Genomic DNA, 19,677 nt, shown 5'->3' on the forward strand with positions numbered 1-19,677 from the left:
GCAGCATCCGGCGCAGAGCCTTAGTGTTGCTCGGTAGAATGCTACTCGCACTTTAAGGGTTATAGCCAAGTATTCTTACAAGTTGAGAAGTTTAAGTTTGCAGAGTTTGGCCTTTTTTATGTGAGAAGTTAGGTATAGCAGCCGGGGCATGAAGCTTGAATGATTGTGGTTCAAAGTTTTATCTCACCTGTTAGCTTATCAGTGTTCTGTGGAAGGAAGGTACAGGTCACTTGGTTTTAAGTTATGTATCAAGGTACAGAAATGTTTTTAAGTTATGAGAATATTCCTGTTATACACCCATGAATAGTTCCAGGATGACCGCACAACCACCATGTCTCCCTACCCCCTGACACACTGGCATCTCTGGGTTCTAATATCCAGCCGTCTCTTTAGAACACTGACCACAAGGCAGCCAGCCCTTGTTATCAGCCCCTTGGTCCATGGAGACCTGTTCTGGGACCTCCAATGGATTTCTGAAACTGCGGGTAGTATCTAACTCTGTCATGCTAGGTTTTTTCCTTCAAGACATAATGTCTGTGATACTTAATTTAATTAGGCAAAGTCAAAGGCTAACAGCAATAGCTGAAAATAAACTGAAGCAGTTGCTGCAATACCCTGTAATAAAGTCCTCTGACTGGGTTTCAAGACAAGATACTGTTTGTGGACTCTGAGCACGGGTGACTAAGCCATTGAGTTGAAATGATGAAGAGATGGGTGTATAGAACAAGAAGAAAGGACATGGTGCTTGTGCGATCATCCTGGAACATGTTCCTCTCTCGTGACGCAAACTTTGAGGACATGAGACAGCCACACTCACTGGGCCAGCAGTTGAGACCCTCAAAATATAGGCCACTCAAGTAGGTTTCTGCTCAGCCAAGAAGCTGTCTATTGCCCCTCCACTGTAAGACCATCCTGTCTAGTCTCAATGGCAGCCACTGTAGGCTGTTCAGGTGAGGACAGGCAGTATAGTGCATGCTTGCCGTTGCTTTGCCGTATTGGGATCTAATTCAGGGCCTGGCATCTGGTATGCAAGTGCTGTGCCACTGTGTCCAGTCCGTCTGCATATACTGATACTATAGAAAGGCCAGAGTCCAGCCTCGAGTTCCTGAGGCTCACCTTCCTCGCCTGTCACGTGGGAAATGAAGAGCCACTTTACAGGGTCACTAGCAATGCCATACGTTGATAAGGAACGAGCTTTGTAAACATAAGTGGTTTTTCCCAGATTATAGAAAAGTCACGGCATCTTTATCATTACGTATGAAAATGGAGAAGTCTGGTAAAGGGCCCGGGGAGGCAGCCAGGTAAAGTGCTTGCCTTGCAAACAGAAAGCCCTGTTTCCAGTCCCTCAGGCACCATCTGAAAAGCCAGCTGTGTTGGTGTGTCCCAGTTGGCCAGCCAGCCCAGGCTCCTTGCAGAGCCCCAGAGCAAGGACAACCATTCTTAAGAAGCTAAGGTGGGTAGTGATTGAGCATCAGCAGCCGCAGTTGTCTTACACAGGTACAAACAAATGCACCTGCATGGGAACAAAGGATGGAAACAAGATGAATTGGCTTGAATGGTGCACGGGCCAACACTTCCATCTGTTTGCAGGTTTAGCTTAGGAACCGGAGAGGAGCGGTTACTTCACAAATCATTAGGGTTGGAATTTAAACAGTTCTTGCAAATGAAAATAAAGAAATTGTAGCCTTCACATTTAGTTCTGCAGACATTTACCAAGCATGCAATGAGCAGAGACTGTCCCTGTCCTCAAGGAGACCTACCAGGAAAGAAAGAAATATGGTCTTGGGCTGGAGAGATGGCTCAGTGGTTAGAGCACTGGCTCCTCTTGCAGAGGACCTGGGTCCAGCTCCCATCCCCACGAGGCAGCTCACGACCATCTGGAACTCCAGTTCCAGGAAGTGTAGCACCCTCTTCTGGCCTCCATGAGCACTGCGTGCAAATGGTGCACAGATCCTCTGTGGAGCTCCCGCAGAGCACACTTGGTTTAGGAGACAGGGCAGGCGCACACTTAAAAATCTCTTTAAAAATACATTGGAAAATGCTGGGTGGAATTCTTGTTTATACAAAGGACTGTGGAAGCCCTGCTGAGACTTGGCGGGCAGGCTACATGTCAAGAACCCTGGGCACACAGGGAAAGCAGGGATTTTTGGCTGAGACAGTTTTACGAAAACACGAGAGGAGGGACGAGTTGAAAGTGTAAACAGGAGAGGAGGTAGTATTTGGGGGACAAGGATGGATCTAGGTATGGGTATGGGGGTGTGTAACGTGGAGTGGGGTCACATGCTTGCCCGCTTATTCCCCTATGAGCAACAGTTGCTGGAAAAGATAAGATCTGTGTTTTAAAAACATCCTTCTCCGTACAGTGTGGAGCCCGAGAAGGGGGGAAGGGAAGAAAGATCAGAGGCAGAAGCCCAGCCAGGGTCTGTGGACTATGACAGCCTTCTGCCATGCCACAGGGTGAGCACAGGCTATAAGGTGTGCCTTTATACCACACTGAGCTGTCAGCTCAGTTTTAAAGTTTAAGACAATTGTATTTATAATCTGATGTTCTACTCACTCCCTTCATTACACATAAAAACATTGTCAGGCTTGTCAGTGAATAAAATACTAGGAAAAATGAAAACCACATATTTTAAAAGGTACTTCTGTTCAAGGACTTTTCATTCCATTAGTAGAGCCTTAACAGGCTCTTAAAACATCAGTCAAGTATGGGAAGAACTAGAAATGCCTGAAACATTATTTCAACAGTGATTATTCTGAATAAAAATTCCTCATTATGTCTTCAAAATCCCTGAGAGGCCAGCAAGCCCATTGTGCAGACGGAGAGACTGAGGTCAGAACTCCTCAATCACATGGGAGACTGGAGCATGCCAGTGAAGTTATTGCTTTTAAGTTTTAACAAGGTTCACAAGCCTTCCTCGGCTCTTCACGGGGTTTCTCTGGTCCATGGAGAAGTGAGCATGGTAGGTGCTGGGCCTGTTCTCTGTAGAACACAGTGTGCTGCTGGGTGGTCCCAAGAAGCAGCAGAGCTGGGTGCCTTCCTCCCGACTCACTTGGGTTAGGAGACAGGGTTTTGTCCTGTGGATTGCTGATGAAATGCGATTGTGGAGTTTATATTCTTCAGGAGTTGCGCAGAGGGACGTGTGCATTGCTGCCGACTGTCACTAGTCTGATGTGTGCTCACTGCATAGGGACATGTGCATTACTGCCGACTGTCACTAGTCTGATGTGTGCTCACTGCATAGGGACGTGTGCATTGCTGCCGACTGTCACTAGTCTGATGTGTGCTCACTGCATAGGGACGTGTGCATTGCTGCCGACTGTCACTAGTCTGATGTGTGCTCACTGGGTTCTTCGTGGACGAGGAGTGTGTAGCTTCCCTCTTCCCAGCCAATGCTCTTGACGCAGCTGCAAAAACAAGAATTTGGAATGGGTTAAGAGATACATAAGTTACCAAGATTCTGTCTTTCCCGCCCACATGTGGCTTTTAATAAATTGCTCAAGTTCTATGTAGCAGGTTTATCCTGGCATCTTGAACCCCACTGATTTGTTACATATAGTGTTCTGAAAATTAATAAACTCCTTGAGATTTTTCCTCTCTCCTACACTCCCAAGATACTCAGTTGTTTTGCCGTGGAATCTTAGAGTCCCATAAAATGACTCCTCTATGTCTGTGACCTAAGGCCACCACCCCCAACTAGTTCTCAACAGCCAGTGGCACTATCTCATTTTAAGTTCTCAAGTTATCGACAGGTGTATTCATGACCGATAATTCTTGAGAAAAGCATCCTCTGAAGCCAAATGTCAAGAGCCTGTGTCACTTTGCTGGTAGAGGTAGACGATTCATTCAACCCGATCGCCCTTTGATGGAACGAGAGCTACCTACCATAGACTGATGGCTGGGAGGACCAGGAGGCCAGCGGACAGCAGGAAGATGAAGCCAGGGTACCAGGCAACAGTGGCTGAGTAAATCCCACTGTACGCAGAGGTCGAAGTGACCCCAGCCAGCGTTTCTAAGAAAGCTATACAAGCAAACAACGCACCTGTTTGGGGCAGAGGCGTGGAGGGAGAAAGGAGAGGAAAAGGCAGTTACAGAACAGTCAAAAAGGGAACGGAGAGAACTTGTTCACTGAAAACAGCAACAGGCGATGCCTTGGCGAACAAAAGCCATCCCCTCAATATCCTTGAGAAGGTGCTGGGGATGTGACTCGGGTGTCAGAGCGCTTGTGCTAGCTCGAAAGAAGCCAGCGCAGCACAAGCCAGGGGTGGTGGCACACACTCCTGTGGTGCTCGGGATCAGAAACTCAAGGTCCTTCTTGAGAGCCTGACTCAACAACAGCTCCATGCCCCCATCCCCCAAGGTCACCGATGCGATTTGCAGATGAACCCTCTGAGCCAAGGCGCTCCCTGTGAACCTGTTGGGAGAGATGTTGAAAACCCCAAATAGCTGAGCTCCGATGTCTACAGGGGAAAGCTGACACAGGTACCAGCTGCTGACTCATTTGGAGGCTGGAGTGTCTCCAACCCAGCCTCAAGCTAACCCTTCACGTTAGACAGACATCTAGCCACAGATAACAACTCCTGTGTGGACATTTACGTATCTCCGGTCTGAGTTCCAGCTCTGTCAACTCCACGCACACATCTGTTCTGCTTCTGTGAGGTCCTCGGGGGCCCAGCTGTCCTGGTGCATGGTAGCCAATTGATAAACGGGTTAAGTAAGCAAACAAAGGCTTACCTCTGGACTCTGCTCACCAGTCAGCCAGTAGCATGTAGATAGATGTACTGCCCTCGTGGTTTATGGTGATGCACAGAGTTGGTTTAACTGGCTTTCCTACTTGCTTAGTTACGGTATTTTGTTTGTGTTTCTTGCTACTCCTGGGAATAGCACTATAGCACAAAACCCTGACTGTGCAGTGCTGATTCTGAGACACAAGGAAGTCTATCCATTCTCTTAAGGTAAATAGGTCAGGCTGGGTGCTGTCTGTCTACTGCAGTACACTATTACAGAATAGTGTTGATTTGTTGCTTGACCTCTCTCACTGGGCAATCCAGTGTGTTGAATAAGCTGGAACAAATACATCCAGAGTGAGTATAGACGTTAAAAAAAAAAAAAAAATCAAGTGGGCTGGAGTGATGGCTCAGTCAAAAGCACTAGCTGCTCTTCTGGGGGTCCTGAGTTCAATTCCCAGCACCCACGTGGTGGCTCACAACCATCTACAACTGTAGTCTCATAGGATCAGATGACTTCTTTGGTGTCAGATAGATGTGTATCAGATAAAACATCCCATGTACATAAAATAAATGAATCTTTAAAAATAATTATAGCCGGGCAGTGGTGGCGCATGCCTTTAATCCCAGCACTTGGGAGGCAGAGGCAGGCAGATTTCTGAGTTCCAGGCCAGCCTGGTCTACAGAATGAGTTCCAGGACTACACAGAGAAACCCTGTCTCAAAATAAATAAATAAATAAAGTAAGTAAGTAAAAAAATAATAATAAATAAAGAAAATCAAGCCACTCAGAAGTCAGAACCATCTTATTGTATCCTGATTTCTACTCACTGTGAGTTTGTGCGTGTCCCCAAAGCAAGACAGCAACTATAAGTCAGAAGACTTAAAAACACAGGAATTTTCAGAAACATTACCAAAAAGCTATTTTTCTCTCCCTTCTGGTTTTTCAGACATGTCCTTTCCCACTGAGCTGTGCCCTGGCCTCTGAACACTCAGATTTCAGCTAGCAGACAGTGGTTGCACCTGGTGGCCTCTGTGGTCTGTCCTCTCTCTCTTGATCACTCTAAAATTCATTATATTTTCACAAAGTAACCTTTTTTTAAAAAAAAGAAATAAAGCATTGGGACTATATTAAGATATTGAAATCTGGCCACTATCTAAAATACTTCTTAGTTTAGGCATAGAAACAAGATAATTATTATAATTATTCCTTTTAGATTTATTTATGTATATTAATGTTTGGCCTGTGGCTGTGTATGTACCACATGCATGCCTGGTGCCTATGGAAGCCAGAAGAAGGTGTTAGATCCCCTGGAACTGGCGTTTACAGATGGTTCTGAGTCACCATTTGGGTGCTGAGACAGAATCCAGATCTGACAAGAGCAGCCAGTGCTCTCAACCACTGAGCCATCTCTCGGCCCCTTAACTAAATTATTTTCTTTTGTTGTTATTCCTTTGGTGTCCCATCAGAGGAACCACTGTGGAAGTCATGAACGCAGGTCTGTTTGTCCATGGCATCTTTATAGAATTTTCTGTTCCTAAGTGCTCTCTAGATAACTGTGGTGGTTTGAATATGCTTGGCCCATGGGATGTGGCACTAGTGGGTGTGGCCTCCTTGGAAATAGGTGTGGCCTTGTGGGAGAAAGTGTGTCACTGTGTCAGCCAGCTCTGAGGTGTCCTAGTGCTCAGTCTCCACCCAATGTGGAATGAGAGTCTCTGCCAGGCTCCCTTCTGCTCAAGATGTGGAACTCCCAGCTCCTCCTCCAGCACCATGTCTGCCTGGACACTGCCTTGTCCCCACCGTGATGACAATGGACTGAACCTCTGAAACTGTAAGCCGGTCCCAATTAAACATTTTATGTGTAAGAGTTGCGTGGTTACGGTGTCTCTTCACAGCAATAGAACCCCAAGACAAGCTCCATCACAACACAGTCTATGAAGACCTTCGAGGGAGACGAAGCTTCAGTTTACAGGCAGCCAAGAACCGATCATCATGTTTTAAACCTGAGTGAAGTATGCCGTTTTCCCTAGCATTGACTAAACAGACACAAACGCATGTGCGCTAGGAGGAGCGGTTTCACTGATACTCTGTAAGAACACTCGTTCAAGGCTCAAATACAAGACACAAAAAGTACCCAAGTCTGATGACAGTCCTAGAATACTGAGGGAGGACAGTGCCGCAGACACCAGCACCCACTTACTGCTTTCCTTCTCTACCCTGTGTGGTAATTCTCTACCTGCACCCCCACAGCTCCCGTCTTCTGTGCTCCCGTCTGCCACTGGGGCCTTCCCTGCTGGCCACCTTGCACTCGGTCAAGGGAAAGAAGCAGCACTGGGCTGGGCGTGGTGGCGCATGCTTTTAATCCCAGCACTCGGGAGGCAGAGGCAGGCGGATTTCTGAGTTCAAGGCCAGCCTGGTCTACAAAGTGAGTTCCAGGACAGCCAGAGCTATACAGAGAAACCCTGTCTCAAAGAAAAAAAAAAAAAAAAGAAGCAGCCCTGGGCTATGGTGTGTCTTCTCTGGGCCCCTCTGTCTGGGGCCCCTCTCTGGCTGCCTCTACACGGCCCATCCTCTGTATGACATTGCATGGAATTCCCTGGGCTTGAACCAGCTTTGAGTTTCCAACTTGGTCTCAGGTTAAAGCCCAGAAGAAAGCATTTCTGGGGCCCAAGGCGAGAATGTAACTGAAGGTTACGATCACCTTCTAAGCATAGATGGCCCTCCATATACATGGGCTTCAACATCTGAAGGTTCTGCCAACTACCCATCAAATCTACAGTTAGGCTCTAAACACACAAGACAGCTTTTTCTTGTCATTATTCTCTAAGCAGTAAACAGTAAAATTACTATTTAAATATTTGTATCATCTTAGATATTACAGATCATCATGATATTACAGAGATGAAGAAAGCCTAAGGTTATGTATAAATTATATGCAGATATCATACAGCTTAAAGTTGGTTTAACTATTTTCATGGATTTTTTTGGTCAGTGTGCAAAATAGTAAGTTTGACTGAACTTTTCATATGTACGCCACTGTTTCTTAGCTAAAAGAAAAACCCACAAAGGATAAAGTATGCTGTGTCTTTCTACTAGGGAAGGCCAGATGCAATGATGGAATTCCCAGGCTTTTCAAGAGTTCCATTTAGAAACTAGACAGCAGCGAGCGAGCTGTCCAACGACTGCAGCCTGCTCCGTTTGACTTCCCCTCAAGGTCTGGCTCAGAAGGATCATTCGCAACGAGGTGCCAACAACTTTGTACAGCAAGGTCAGGGCAGGCCTGCCTATGAGGAGTCACTACTGGTCCCCACTTTGGTGGGGGCTGGCACAGTCCATGGGAGAGGGTCATCCAGGCACTCAGTGGACATGAACCAGAGTGGCCCCAGGAGCCACACTGCAGCTGGAGTGTAGGGGGGCTGAAAGTGCACAGTGGGGAAAACCCCTTGGCTCCAAGGTCTCCTTCCTTCTTCTGGCTGAGACAAGGCCAGAGGAGCCTCCTAAAGCAGGGTCCCCAAGCAGGGCCCCTCCACCTGAGTGTAATCTGGCTTCTAACAAAGCCGGGTGCTTCCTTCAAAAGGAGGCCCTGGCCGGAAAGAGGCTTCGAGCATCAATTGTAATGACTGCAGTTGGCACATCTGTTGCAGGCTTTAAAGCAAACTCACCTTGCTCAGTCGAGTGGACCACCTTTGACAGCATGGACCTCAGGACGGAAAGTGGCATGATGGTGAAAATGAACGGAATCCTGACTGAGAGAAATAAATGATACAGTCAAACCAGGCTAAGTCGGGATGTCCTTGCACCTAGACACTTCCTCCTAGGAACACCCTGACTCACTGCGGCTGAAGATCCAGCTGACTGCAGTTTTACCTAATAGATCTGAGGCTTGCTTTATTCTAGAATTCTGGGTTTGGTCCTACAAATGGCATTCATGGACATTTTCATACAAGTGTGTTCAGTCTGCGCATATGGTCCAGATGAGACCCATCTGCCTATTTCTCTAATGATGTAATAACTTATTTAGCAAGTTTTGACTACTAATTAGCTTTTACTCATTTTAAAAATATTATTTTCATTTTTGTTAGTGTGTGTGTGTGTGTGTGTGTGTGTGTGTGTGTGTCCCATGTATATGTATATGCCCAGGTGAGCAGACGAATGTGCTAGATTCCCCGGACCAGGTGGTCCTCAGCCTGGGAACTGAACTTAGGTCCTCTGAAGGGCGGTGCCTGCTCTTAACTGAGGAGCCGTCCCTGCAGCTCCTCTTCTGTGTTTTTTATTTTTATTTTATATGTTTTATTTTGGCATTTTGGGGACTTTTATCCCCTTACTGTAAAGATTCCTTTATAGGTAAGCTGACTCCTTATTGTCCTGTTGGTTCAGTTTTTGGCTGGAAACTGTGAACACAATTGCCTCTGCTCTTAAATTTTATACATATATTAAAGTGTGTGTGTGCTGCCCTTACTATGCTGCCCTTACTAATTTGGAACTTACTATGTAGACCAGACTGCCCTCAAACTCACATGTACACCTGACTCCTACCTCTGCCTCCCAAATTCTATTCTTTTTTTTTTTTTTTTCCTGAGACATGGTTTCTCTTGTAGCCCTGGCTGTCCTGGAACTCACTCTGTGTACCAGGCTGGCATCGTACTCAGAAATCCGCCTGCCTCTGCCTCCCGAGTGCTGTGATTAAAGGCATGTGCCACCACTGCCCAGATCACAGGCAGCTTTAAACTATGCTTCTTATAGAATCATTTTTTAGTCATATCACCAAATAATGGCATATTCTTTTGCAAATAACATATTTACATTTTCCAGAGTATTTGCATGCATATGTTGACTAACTATGGTCTTGGCCCTCTTCATGAAACAGGGGCATAGCTCCCACTGTCTAAAAGGCACTGGGCTAAGTGCTCTCTAGTTCTCCAAGATTCAGTGTAAAACCCTCTGAATGGAGCATTCCTGTGCCCATCAGCGGAAGGGCTCAGAGGGACAAACATGCCAAGGTCACCCAGCGATATAGGAGGAAGTCAAGTCTTATTCTTCAAACTGTTTGTCTGGCAAGGGACAAGGATGTGATACCTTCATGGTAGAGACGACTGACTTGGACCAAGATTCTCTATTACAGCTCCATAACCCTTCCCAACGTAGCATTCAAAGGATCACTCATTTCAGTGGAAGCTACACTCAGGGACTGAACCGCACACAAAAAAAAATGTCTCTCAACGTACTTTTGGCAAATATTCAAATTTGCAAAATCTTGTTGGTTCTGAGAACTTGTCATAACTTGGTAAAGCTGGCTGTCTGATTGTTGACTTCTGGCAAGCTAGCTGTTTACTTGCAATAGAATGGGTTCGTAGAGAGCTTTGTGTTGAGTGTAAACCCCTCCCTCTAACAGACTGAATTCATTTTCCATAAAAATCAGACACATTTGTAACTTACCTAAAAACATCATTAGAGTGGTCCTGGTGAAGGCAGCCAGCGTCATCCCCACCATGGTGGTAAAAATGCCAATATAGGCAATGTGAATATCCTTCAAACAATAAGAAAATAGCCAGATGCCTAGGAAACTACTTAAAAAGGAGACACTGCCCAGAGCTGAACCATAGCCTATGTAAACCTCATTCCAGCAGAGCGGAGGGCCCAGCTCATAAAGTGTAAAAATTGGGGAGATTCCGATTATCACAAAGAAATAAATGACAAGGGTAAAAATCAGCAGACAAAGCAAAGCCTGCCGCTTACTGGAACCATTTTTAAAAAGCATGTAAGTCCGGTAAAATAGGTCCTTAAGGCTTTCGATACATGACATAGTCACAATCTGAGATGAAGACTCCTTTATGGGATCATTGAGGAAAAATAAAATGTAGGCCAGGTTGACTATAAGAACCATGGCAGTTATGAAATAGGACCACACAAAACCCAGTTCTCGGATAAAATAGCCAGATGACAGGCCTGTTAGCCCAGTAACGACTCCAAGCATGAAATCCAGGATGGCTATGCGGATGATTCTATGCTTGTATTCTTTCTGCTGATCCACAATGTAGGCGAAGCAAGCTCCCCAGAACGTGGTGTAATTCCCAAAGAGGGCGCCAATAAAGGTGGATGCTATCAGAAGCTGGAGAGGAAGGTCAAAGTAGGACATCATGCACAGCCAAGTGTTGGTACCCAGAGAGCCAAGAGATGACAGGACCATGGGAAGTTTCCGTCCGTGGTTGTCGCTGCTCGCTAAAAGCATGAAGGTAGACACCAGACCAGGAATTAAGGCACTCATTTCCACCTGCAGGTTGAAGAGAGATGCCTTTTTCTGAACTTCCTGCAAGGACAAACACAAAGGGTTGACAGATACAGTGACTGTAAAAAGACTGCAGTGTTGTCTCGGGTTATGAGCGGGCGGCCCCCGGGTATGTGAGGAAACGGTGCCGATTAAGTTTTCATGCGGTTCATAATGCACACGTTAGAAGGTAACACACCCACACTTCATCATGAGACCCTGACACCATGCAGGGTAGAGAGTCAAAGCTACAAAGAGAAAAATGTGTGCCTTGGTGTGTCTGTCTATACAATGGACATATGCATGTTACAGACGCTGGTGTTGGCAATAGAATGGTATTCTCCCACTCCCACCGCACCCCACCCCATCTCCATAAACCATTTGCACTGAGACACCATTGTGACTCCTGTTCAACACATTCAGTGATGATGACCGTTGCTGTGATGTGTCTTCTTGCCTAGGCTACAGGAGCGAAGTGAACATATACACTTTGTGTCTATTTGCTTGGTAGTTGTCTTAGTTAAGGTTTTAGTGCTGTGAACAGACACCATGGCCAAAGCAACTCTTATAAGGACAACATTTAAGTGGGGCTGGCTTACAGGTTTAGAGAGGTTCAGTCCATTATCATCAAGGTGGGAACATAGCAGCGTCCAGGCAGACATGGTGCAGGAGAAGCTGAGAGTTCTACATCTTCATCTGAAGGCTGCTAGTGGAAGGCTGGCTTCCAGGCAGCTAGAATGAGGGTCTTACAGCCCACACCCACAGTGACACACCGACTCTAACAAGGCCGCACCTCCTAATAGTGCCACTCCCTGGGCCAAACATATTCAAACTATGACAGTAGTCTCTAACTAAGCGGACCTTTGCTCCCCTTTAATCTTTGTGTCCACTGATAGAACTAATGAGAATAGATTCCTTCATTTACTAAAGAAGCAATGAGATAGATCCAGAGGAAGAGTCTTACATTGCTTAAGACAGTCGCAGCCATGGACCAAGAATATGATGACAATAGACAAGAGGCCATGTGTGCACAAGGGCACACACTTGGGGAGCTGTGACACTCACTATGGCAGCCATTTGATGGGAAGAATTTGGGGCTATTTAAATACATTATGTGGGGCTGGAGATATTGCTCAGTGGTTAGAAGCACTGGCTGTTCTTGCAGAGGACCCCGGTTTGATTCCCAGCATCCACATGGTGATACCTAACTCTTATAACTCCACTTCTAGGGCATCCAGCATCTTTTTCTTGCCTCCACAGGCACCTAGGTATGTACACAGTGCACAAACTTGCATATAGACAAAACACCCATACACACACACACATACACACACACACACACACACACACACACACACACACACACACTCATTTTAAAAGTCTTTTTAAAACATATTATGGGTCTTGGAGAGATGTCTCAGCGGTTAAGAGCATTGGCTGCTCTTCCAAAGGACCCGGGTTCAAATCCCAGCACCCACATGGCACTTCACAACTGACTGTAACTCCAGTTCCAGGGGCTCTGATGCTCTCACATGGAGGCAGAACACAACACCAATGTAAATATACTTTAGTAAATATAGTAAAGGCATATTGTGTTTGCCATGTCTTAGTTTTGTCTGATTCATACACTGGGCATGTTTATAATGTGAAATACTGTCTGTGAAGAGCAAAAGGCCCATGCTGTCGGAGAGCAGCCTGATGATTAATGAGCCTAAAAAAAAAAAAAAATTGAGTGTTTTTCCTGCCCCACTATAACCTAACCTACAGTTGGCCAGACCTTTGTTTTCCTACTCTCGGTGTCACTAACTCCGAGGACAGTCCTGGGCACACAGGGCAGGCTCTCGGTGGGTACCGAATGAACACATGGCTGAAGGAGATAAGGCCTCTGCTCCTTGCAGGCAGTCGAGGATACTATCAAACAATTATATCTGTCACCACTTCTTCTGACAGGAGGGAAGTCAAACTTACTTTGATGGGAGGGTTAACATTGAGAGATATCTGAATTGCTCAGCGCAAGGCCTGGGCAGTGTTCAGTACCGAGTCTTGCCTGTTCCATGAGTAGCCATCAGGTAAGTATTTATCGAGTAAATATAAGGCCATCTTTTAACCAATTTCTCAAGCAGGTTTTCCCCTTGGGGTTCCTGTTCCCATTGATACTGGTCCACCCAAGCCTGTCTTCCCCTTTCTTCTGTTAGTTCTCACCCAGTCTTGACCAGCCACAACCTCCTCTGTAGTCTGGGAAAACTGCTTGTTGCTTTTTTTTTTTTTTTTTTTTTTTTTTTAAAGATTTATTTTTATTTATTATATGTAAGTACACTGTAGCTGTCTTCAAACACTCCAGAAGAGGGAGTCAGATCTTGTTACGGATGGTTGTGAGCCACCATGTGGTTGCTGGGATTTGAACTCTGGACCTTCGGAAGAGCAGTCGGGTGCTCTTACCCACTGAGCCATCTCACCAGCCCCCTTTTTTTTTTTTTTTTTTTTTTTTTAACAAGATCTTTAACAAGAAAAACTCAAAGAACAGCTCCATCTGGAGTTACCACTGGGGGCATAAGAAAGAGACTATGCGTCTGGAGAGTGGCTCAGTGGTTAGGAGCGCTGGCTGCTGTTGCAGAGGGCCCACGTTCAGTTTCCAGCACTTACATGGTGACCCACAGCCATTCGTAACATCAGTCTCAGGGGATCTGATGCCTTCTTCTGCCCTCTGAGCGTACTGTACATCAGACATACATGCAGGCAAAACATCCATACACTTAAAATAAGAACATCTCTTTAAAAAGAAATTACCTGAGAAAAGCAGTCTCTGTTATGACTCCTGTTATTAATTTACTACATGAGAAGTAATTATTTAACAAGGAAAGGGTATTATCAAGTGGTTAGAAAATTCCTTCCTCTACAGAAGTCATCAAACATGGCTAGAACCCACTTCTTTTCTTCTTAGCCAAAAGTATCAACTATGGTGTGAGGTCCCTGTGTAGATCAAGCCTGGGATTAGCACGGAGATGAGACTTCTGGCCTCTAGGCTCCCAAGAATATGGATGCGCACACTCACATATTGGGGTGATTTGAGTAAAAATGGCCCCCATAGACACTTGTTAGTTTATGTGGCCTTGTAGGAGGATGAGTGTCCGTGGGGATGGGCTTCTAGGTTTCAGAAGCTCAAACCTGGCCTAGTGACGCTTCTTCCTGCTGCCTGCTGATCCAGATGTAGAACTCTCAGCTCCTCCAGCACCATGTCTGCCTGTGTGCCACCATGCTTCCCACCGTGACAATAATAAACTTAATCTCTGAACTGTAAGCCAGCCCCAATTAAATGTTTTCCTTTATAAGAGTTGCCATGGGGCTGGTGAGGTGGCTCAGTGGTTAAGAGCACTCACTCACTGCTCTTCCAAAGGTCCTGATTTCAAATCCCAGCAACCACATGGTGGCTCACAACCATCCATAATGAGATCTGATGCCCTCTTCTGGTGTGTCTAAAGACAGCTACAATGTACTTACATATAATAATAAAGAAATCTTTGAAAAAAAAAAGTTGCCATGGTCATGGTGTCTGTTCACAGCAATAGAACACTAAGACATACACATGTACACACACACACACACACACATACACATACATATACACGTATGTATGTATGTATGTATGTATGTGTTAATAAAAAAGGGTTGGGAAATAAGACTTCCCCTTAAGATACAGTCTCTCAAGATATGGAATATTGGTGCGAGAGCTCAATTTATTCTTTAATTATTTTTAGTTTTTTGAGACAAGGTCTCCTTATATAGCCCGAGTTGGTCTTGATCTTGTAACCCTCTGCTTCTCTCTCTCCCTGGTGCTGGGATGTTCAATAATAATAAATAGGGCTTATTATGACATATTTGGTGGTGACAAAGATTGAACCCAAGGCTTTGTGCATGCCAAGTAAGCCCTCTGTCGTTAAGCTATATCCTCAGCCCTTGGATTTTTGAGATAGAGTGTCTTACTAAGTTTCCCAGGTTAGCTTTGAACTCATGATCTTCCGGCCTGTCTCCTGGGGGCTAGAATTACAGGCAATGCACCACCATTCCAAGTTTAGTTAAGGCTATTCTTCTTTCTACACCTCGATATGTCACATGCTAGCTAGCACATAGGCACCTGTGGGTGTATTTGTTATTGGGATGTGTCATAGTCTGCTTCAGTTGTCAGCCTGACACACAGTCAGCTTGGAGGAGGGAACCTCAAAGGAGGAGCTGCCTCCACCAGACTGGCCTGTGGCCATGTCTGTGTGCATTTTTCTTGATTGTTGTTTGTGAGGGAGGGCCCAGCCCACTGTGGGTGGCACCATTCCTAGGCAGCTGGTCCTGACGGCATAAGAGAGGTAGCTGAGCAAGCTATGGGAAGGATGCCATTAAGAAGTGTTCTCCCCTGGCCTCTGCTTCAGGTTCCTGCCTTGCCTTCTTCCCTCCATGATGGGCTCTAACCAGATAAACCCTCTCCCCTTCCAAGTTTGTTTTTGGTCAGCATTTTATCACAGCAACCGAGATGCAGACTCTGACCAGAAAGACAGACAACTATGTCCTGTCATAATGCACAAGGTCCTTTTACACATAATGGCACTTGGGGCCAGGTGATAAGAAAGGAATCTTGTTTTTCTAGTACTCTCCCAGGGCTGGCTCCTTATTTTTTATTTTTTTGTTTTTTGAGACAGGGTTTCTCTGTGTATCCCTGGCTGTCCTGGAACTCACTCTGTAGACCAGGCTGGCCTCAAACTCAGAAATCCACCTGCCTCTGCCTCCCGAGTGCTGGGATTAGAGGCGTGTGCCACCACACCCGGCTCTCATTTTTTAAGGTGACCTGTATACAAACTCCTAGCCCCGTATTTGGAAATCGAGGGGCCAAGATCATACAACAGAGCCAGTTGCTAGTAATGGAAGCTCTGAGTAGGAGAGCAGGCTTTCAGACTGAGATGGAGGACGGTATTCTCTGCGAAGTCACGCAAGGACAGCATCTTGAAAGGGCCCAGAAGGAAGCGATGCAGACAAAAATGAGGCTGTCAGTCTCCCTTTATGTCCTGTCCTGTCCTGTCCCAGCCGTGGCCAGCAAGGTAGGGTTGGGCAGGGGAATAGGGATGGAGTGGGGTGGGGTGTGGTGGGGCAGTGGTTTCTACTTCCCCACTCTTAGGGAAAGCACCCGAGATCTGAGGGCACCAACTTTGGGGAACAAGACTTAGAGTATGAATAGTCTCTTGGCTGGGCTGCGGTGCCTCACACTTTTAACTCCAGCACTCGGGAGGCAGAAGCAAGTGGATCTCTGTGTGTTTGAGGCCAGCCTGATCTACAGAGCAAGTTCCAGGACAACCACAGCTACACAGAGAAACCCTGTCTTGAAAACAAAAAACAAAATAAAACATAACAACACCCCCCCCCCATAGTCACTTGAATGTTAGTCCATTTGAAAACAAAAAAGGAAAAGAAACATCAAATTGGAAGTTTGCCTTAAAGCAAAAAGAGACCACACTGCTCTATGCAGTGTGTGTGTGTATGTGGGGTGTTGGTCAACAACTAGAGCTGGAGAAGCCAACACTGGCCTTCCTTCAGTGTAGAACACAAACAGGTACTTCCCTCCCAGGCTCCAGCTTCCCTCCCATACTGCAGCAAGGGGCTTGCCCCGGTACTCGGGGAGGGCTGAAAACAATCCCTGACTCGATCTCAGAAATGATGAGCTCCTGGAACCTTCTCAATCCTGGGAAAGATGGATCTTGAAACATTTTTCTTTTAAGATCTGAGGAATCCAGCCTAGGCCCTTGGACATCATAGTCATGTGATCTAGTACTTAGCTTCTTCCATCTGTCTGTCTGTCTGTCTCTCTACCTACCTCTAACGATCAATCGATGTACCTATCTGTCTGTCTGTCTATCTATCTAGCCATCCTTCTGCCCCTTTATTGTTGTTGTTACCTTGAGACAGGGTAGCCCAGGTTGATCTTGAACTCACAACCCTCCTCCAGCCTCCTGAGTGCTGTATTACAGACGTGAGCAGACTTTGTAGAGGGCAGTGAACCACTGGTGAGGCCCTTATGACTCTTTATGGTTGTGCTGTCCCCATGGCTGGTTGGAATGCTCTATTCCAAGAAAGCTCTCCTCAGCAAGAGGGCATGAGTGAGGGCAGGCCTTGGCCATGCAGGTGAACTTTGTCCCATCCACTTCTGCCTGCTACCTTTGGGCTGCTGCGGGGGGCCTCAGGCCTTCCCATGGGCACTCTCTGCGGGTCCTCACCCCAGGCTCATTTGCCGGTACAGAGAGACCCTACGATCAGGGAAGGCAGCTGTGCAGCTGCCTCCACCCTCTCTTGTCTGTGCGGGTGAAGGCAGGGCCAATCTTTTGTTGCCACCAAATATGCCTAAGTGAGCGCAGTTCTGAGCTTGCAAACGCAGCCCTGTAGATAAACAGCTGACGTCTCCTGAATCCTGCTTGACAGAGCCTGCCTCATAAGAATGATGAGAATGATGACAAAGCTCTTGTCAGATACACACAGAACCGAGCGAGTCCCCACCACGTCTAGCTAAACGGTTTTACTGAGAGCTAAAGTAAGCACTCGCCAGCCCAGATGTGGATGCAGGACTCAACTCCAGGGAGCCCAGTTTATCTTATCTAAGGCTGCCTCCAGACCTCAACAATTGCTGCCCCGCCCCCATGGGAGGCAGCTGACTCTGGTCAGTTTTTCTGGACTTTTGTTATTCAAGAGACCAAGGAAGAGTGGGTGAGATTGTAGTGAGATTTCCTAAGGATAAAAGAGTTGGTCCCACAAGGTGGGTGGGGATTGGGGACAGGAGTGGAGGTGCCTTAGAGAGTTAGAAAGAGCCAGATTAAAGGTGTCAAGAGGAACTATTAACCGAAATAGGAACAGAGAGAAGGTGGCTTAATTTCAGTGTGTGTGTGTGTGTGTGTGTGTGTGTGTGTGTGTGTGTGTGGTCACACCTTGGAGAGCCTCTTTGGTTTGGAACCTGTTTCCATTCCCTGTGACTCCAGGATGGGAGGTTTTAATTTTAATTTCTTACCTCCCGGAATGCAAAGATGGAGCTGCTTTTGTTTTGGTCACACTCAGAGCCATTGCTATTGGAAGCAAAGGTGTAGTTACCGGTTTCCTCCCAGATCCTCCGGTACACGTACTGCGCTGTCAGCGGGATGGTCAGAGTCATAGCAAACGCGTTCAGGAGAATGGCGGGCTCTATGAATGAAATCTTCATATTGCTCAAGTGGGCAGATCGAGTCTATTGCAGAGCGGGAAGCGGGAGGAGAGAAACGGGGCGAGTGTGGGGGGGGGGGATAGAAATCATCAGTTGATTTTTTATCCCAGAGGCTAAATTCTCAAAAGTGGGGAAGTTGGAACAATGTGTCATAAACAAACATTAGCAAGCAAAAAGAGTTCCAGATTTCTGAGAGAGTGCCCTTGCCGGGAGAGGGTACCCTAGTTCTCTCCGAGGAGCAGGGACTAAGTCAACCTCCGCCCCCGACTCCGCTTAGCTAATGCTCACAGTGCTGAGCAGAACAGCACCGGCCGGTTCCCATAAGGTAAACAATGAAGTTACCCGGGGACCCGGAGGTTATGTAATTACTATTATTTTGGCTGCAGGTTAAGGGCCTTGTAAAAAGCAGCTCCCGATCGGAAGGGGAGTTTAGTTTCTGTTTTCGTTTTTAAAACTCACCCCACGGTTACAGTTTTCCTGCTAGGCTAGGCACAGGTGGGACCGTAGTCGGGACTGTGTTCTCCGTTACCCAGTGCGGGGCGTAGCGCCCCCGGGTTTTCAGCACGGTTCGCCAGCTGGGAAGAGCCAAAGGAAGGGGCAGCGAGGTGGAGCTAGACCGCAACAGGGGGACGTCCCTTGGGACGGGACACTCGAGCCCTGTTAGAAGGCAAAGAGAAATAAGCGCACCTCCCGGACTCTGTTGGCCCTGGACTCAGTCCCCGCCGCTCCCCGCGCCGCCGCACTCTTGGTCTTTGGGCCCTAGTGGTGACTCGGCCGCCGAGCATCATCACTCTGCCAAGAGCTGGCAATCTTCGGCCGGAGCTGTCACCCGCTTCCCTAGCTCGCTTGTGATTGGGTATGGCGGCCGGCGCCCCCGTAGCGATTGGTCTAGCGCAGTGTCATTCTCTTGCACCCGCCCCCGAAGGTTCAGCGGCTGAATCTCCCCGAGTTGCTGGGCAAGTTGGGTGATCCCGGCAGCTCTGCGAAGGTTCTGCTAAGCGTATCTGGATAGGATTATTGGTTTTCGCTGAAGCGCCGTGGAGTCATAGGTATCTGGATCGAGAGTTCGAGACTAGCCCAACGATATAACAAGACTCCTGTCCAAAGCAGATAATGATAATAATAATAATGATAATAATGATGATAATAATAAGTGGTTGGAAACGTCATACGCTAGGGTTGCAGTTCACTGCAGCATTCCGGTGGACCCAGCAAGCGTCTGCACAAGCAATGTGAGAGAGAAGACACTGAAAGTTCATGAGAGGAGAAGAGTTCCGAGTAGGGGAGTTGTTGGCCTTGGGAAAATTTAAACGAAATATTCACTACATTTTACGTAGTCATTTATTTTATGTGTATGCCCACGCCGAGCAGAGGTCAGAAAATGGTGCTAGAATTTGTGTTACAGGCAGTTGTGAGCTGCCCTGAGAGCGTAGAAACGGAACCCAGAGCAGTAAGTGTTCTT

General features: G+C 46.8%; 1 protein-coding gene across 4 annotated transcripts; it reads right to left on the bottom strand.

Annotated features, from left to right (window-relative positions):
* Positions 1-90: 90 nt before the first annotated feature.
* Slc46a3 (solute carrier family 46, member 3) lies at positions 91-19,055 on the bottom strand. Of its 4 annotated transcripts, none has more exons than XM_006504867.4 (7): positions 18,675-19,055; positions 18,027-18,239; positions 10,165-11,035; positions 8,391-8,474; positions 3,887-4,043; positions 3,337-3,408; positions 2,040-3,282 (listed from the first exon to the last, which is right to left on the bottom strand). In XM_006504867.4, exons 2-7 carry the CDS (start codon positions 18,213-18,215, stop codon positions 3,273-3,275), a joined length of 1,383 nt encoding a protein of 460 aa, XP_006504930.1. In that variant the 5' UTR covers positions 18,216-18,239; positions 18,675-19,055; the 3' UTR covers positions 2,040-3,272. The 4 variants fall into 4 exon arrangements, with proteins under 4 accessions (NP_001343931.1, NP_082148.1, XP_006504930.1 ...); XM_006504865.4 differs by having other exon boundaries at positions 2,606-3,408; positions 18,675-18,790; positions 18,903-19,013; NM_001357002.1 differs by having other exon boundaries at positions 91-3,408; positions 18,903-19,009.
* Between the last annotated feature and the right edge of the window lie 622 nt (positions 19,056-19,677).

The sequence above is a fragment of the Mus musculus genome, chromosome 5, assembly GCF_000001635.26.
Source record: "Mus musculus strain C57BL/6J chromosome 5, GRCm38.p6 C57BL/6J".
NCBI classification, from domain to species: domain Eukaryota; kingdom Metazoa; phylum Chordata; class Mammalia; order Rodentia; family Muridae; genus Mus; species Mus musculus.

What these genes read in the sequence shown, in the direction of transcription:
- Slc46a3 (NM_001357002.1), bottom strand. Translation starts at nt 18,215, where the DNA reads ATGAAGATTTCATTCATAGAGCCCGCCATTCTCCTGAACGCGTTTGCT. An exon ending in CCATCTTTGCATTCCGGGAG is followed by an intron (nt 11,036 to 18,026) that starts GTAAGAAATTAA and finishes TTGTCCTTGCAG; the next exon opens with GAAGTTCAGAAAAAGGCATC. An exon ending in CACTCTAATGATGTTTTTAG is followed by an intron (nt 8,475 to 10,164) that starts GTAAGTTACAAA and finishes TATTTCTCTCAG; the next exon opens with TCAGGATTCCGTTCATTTTC.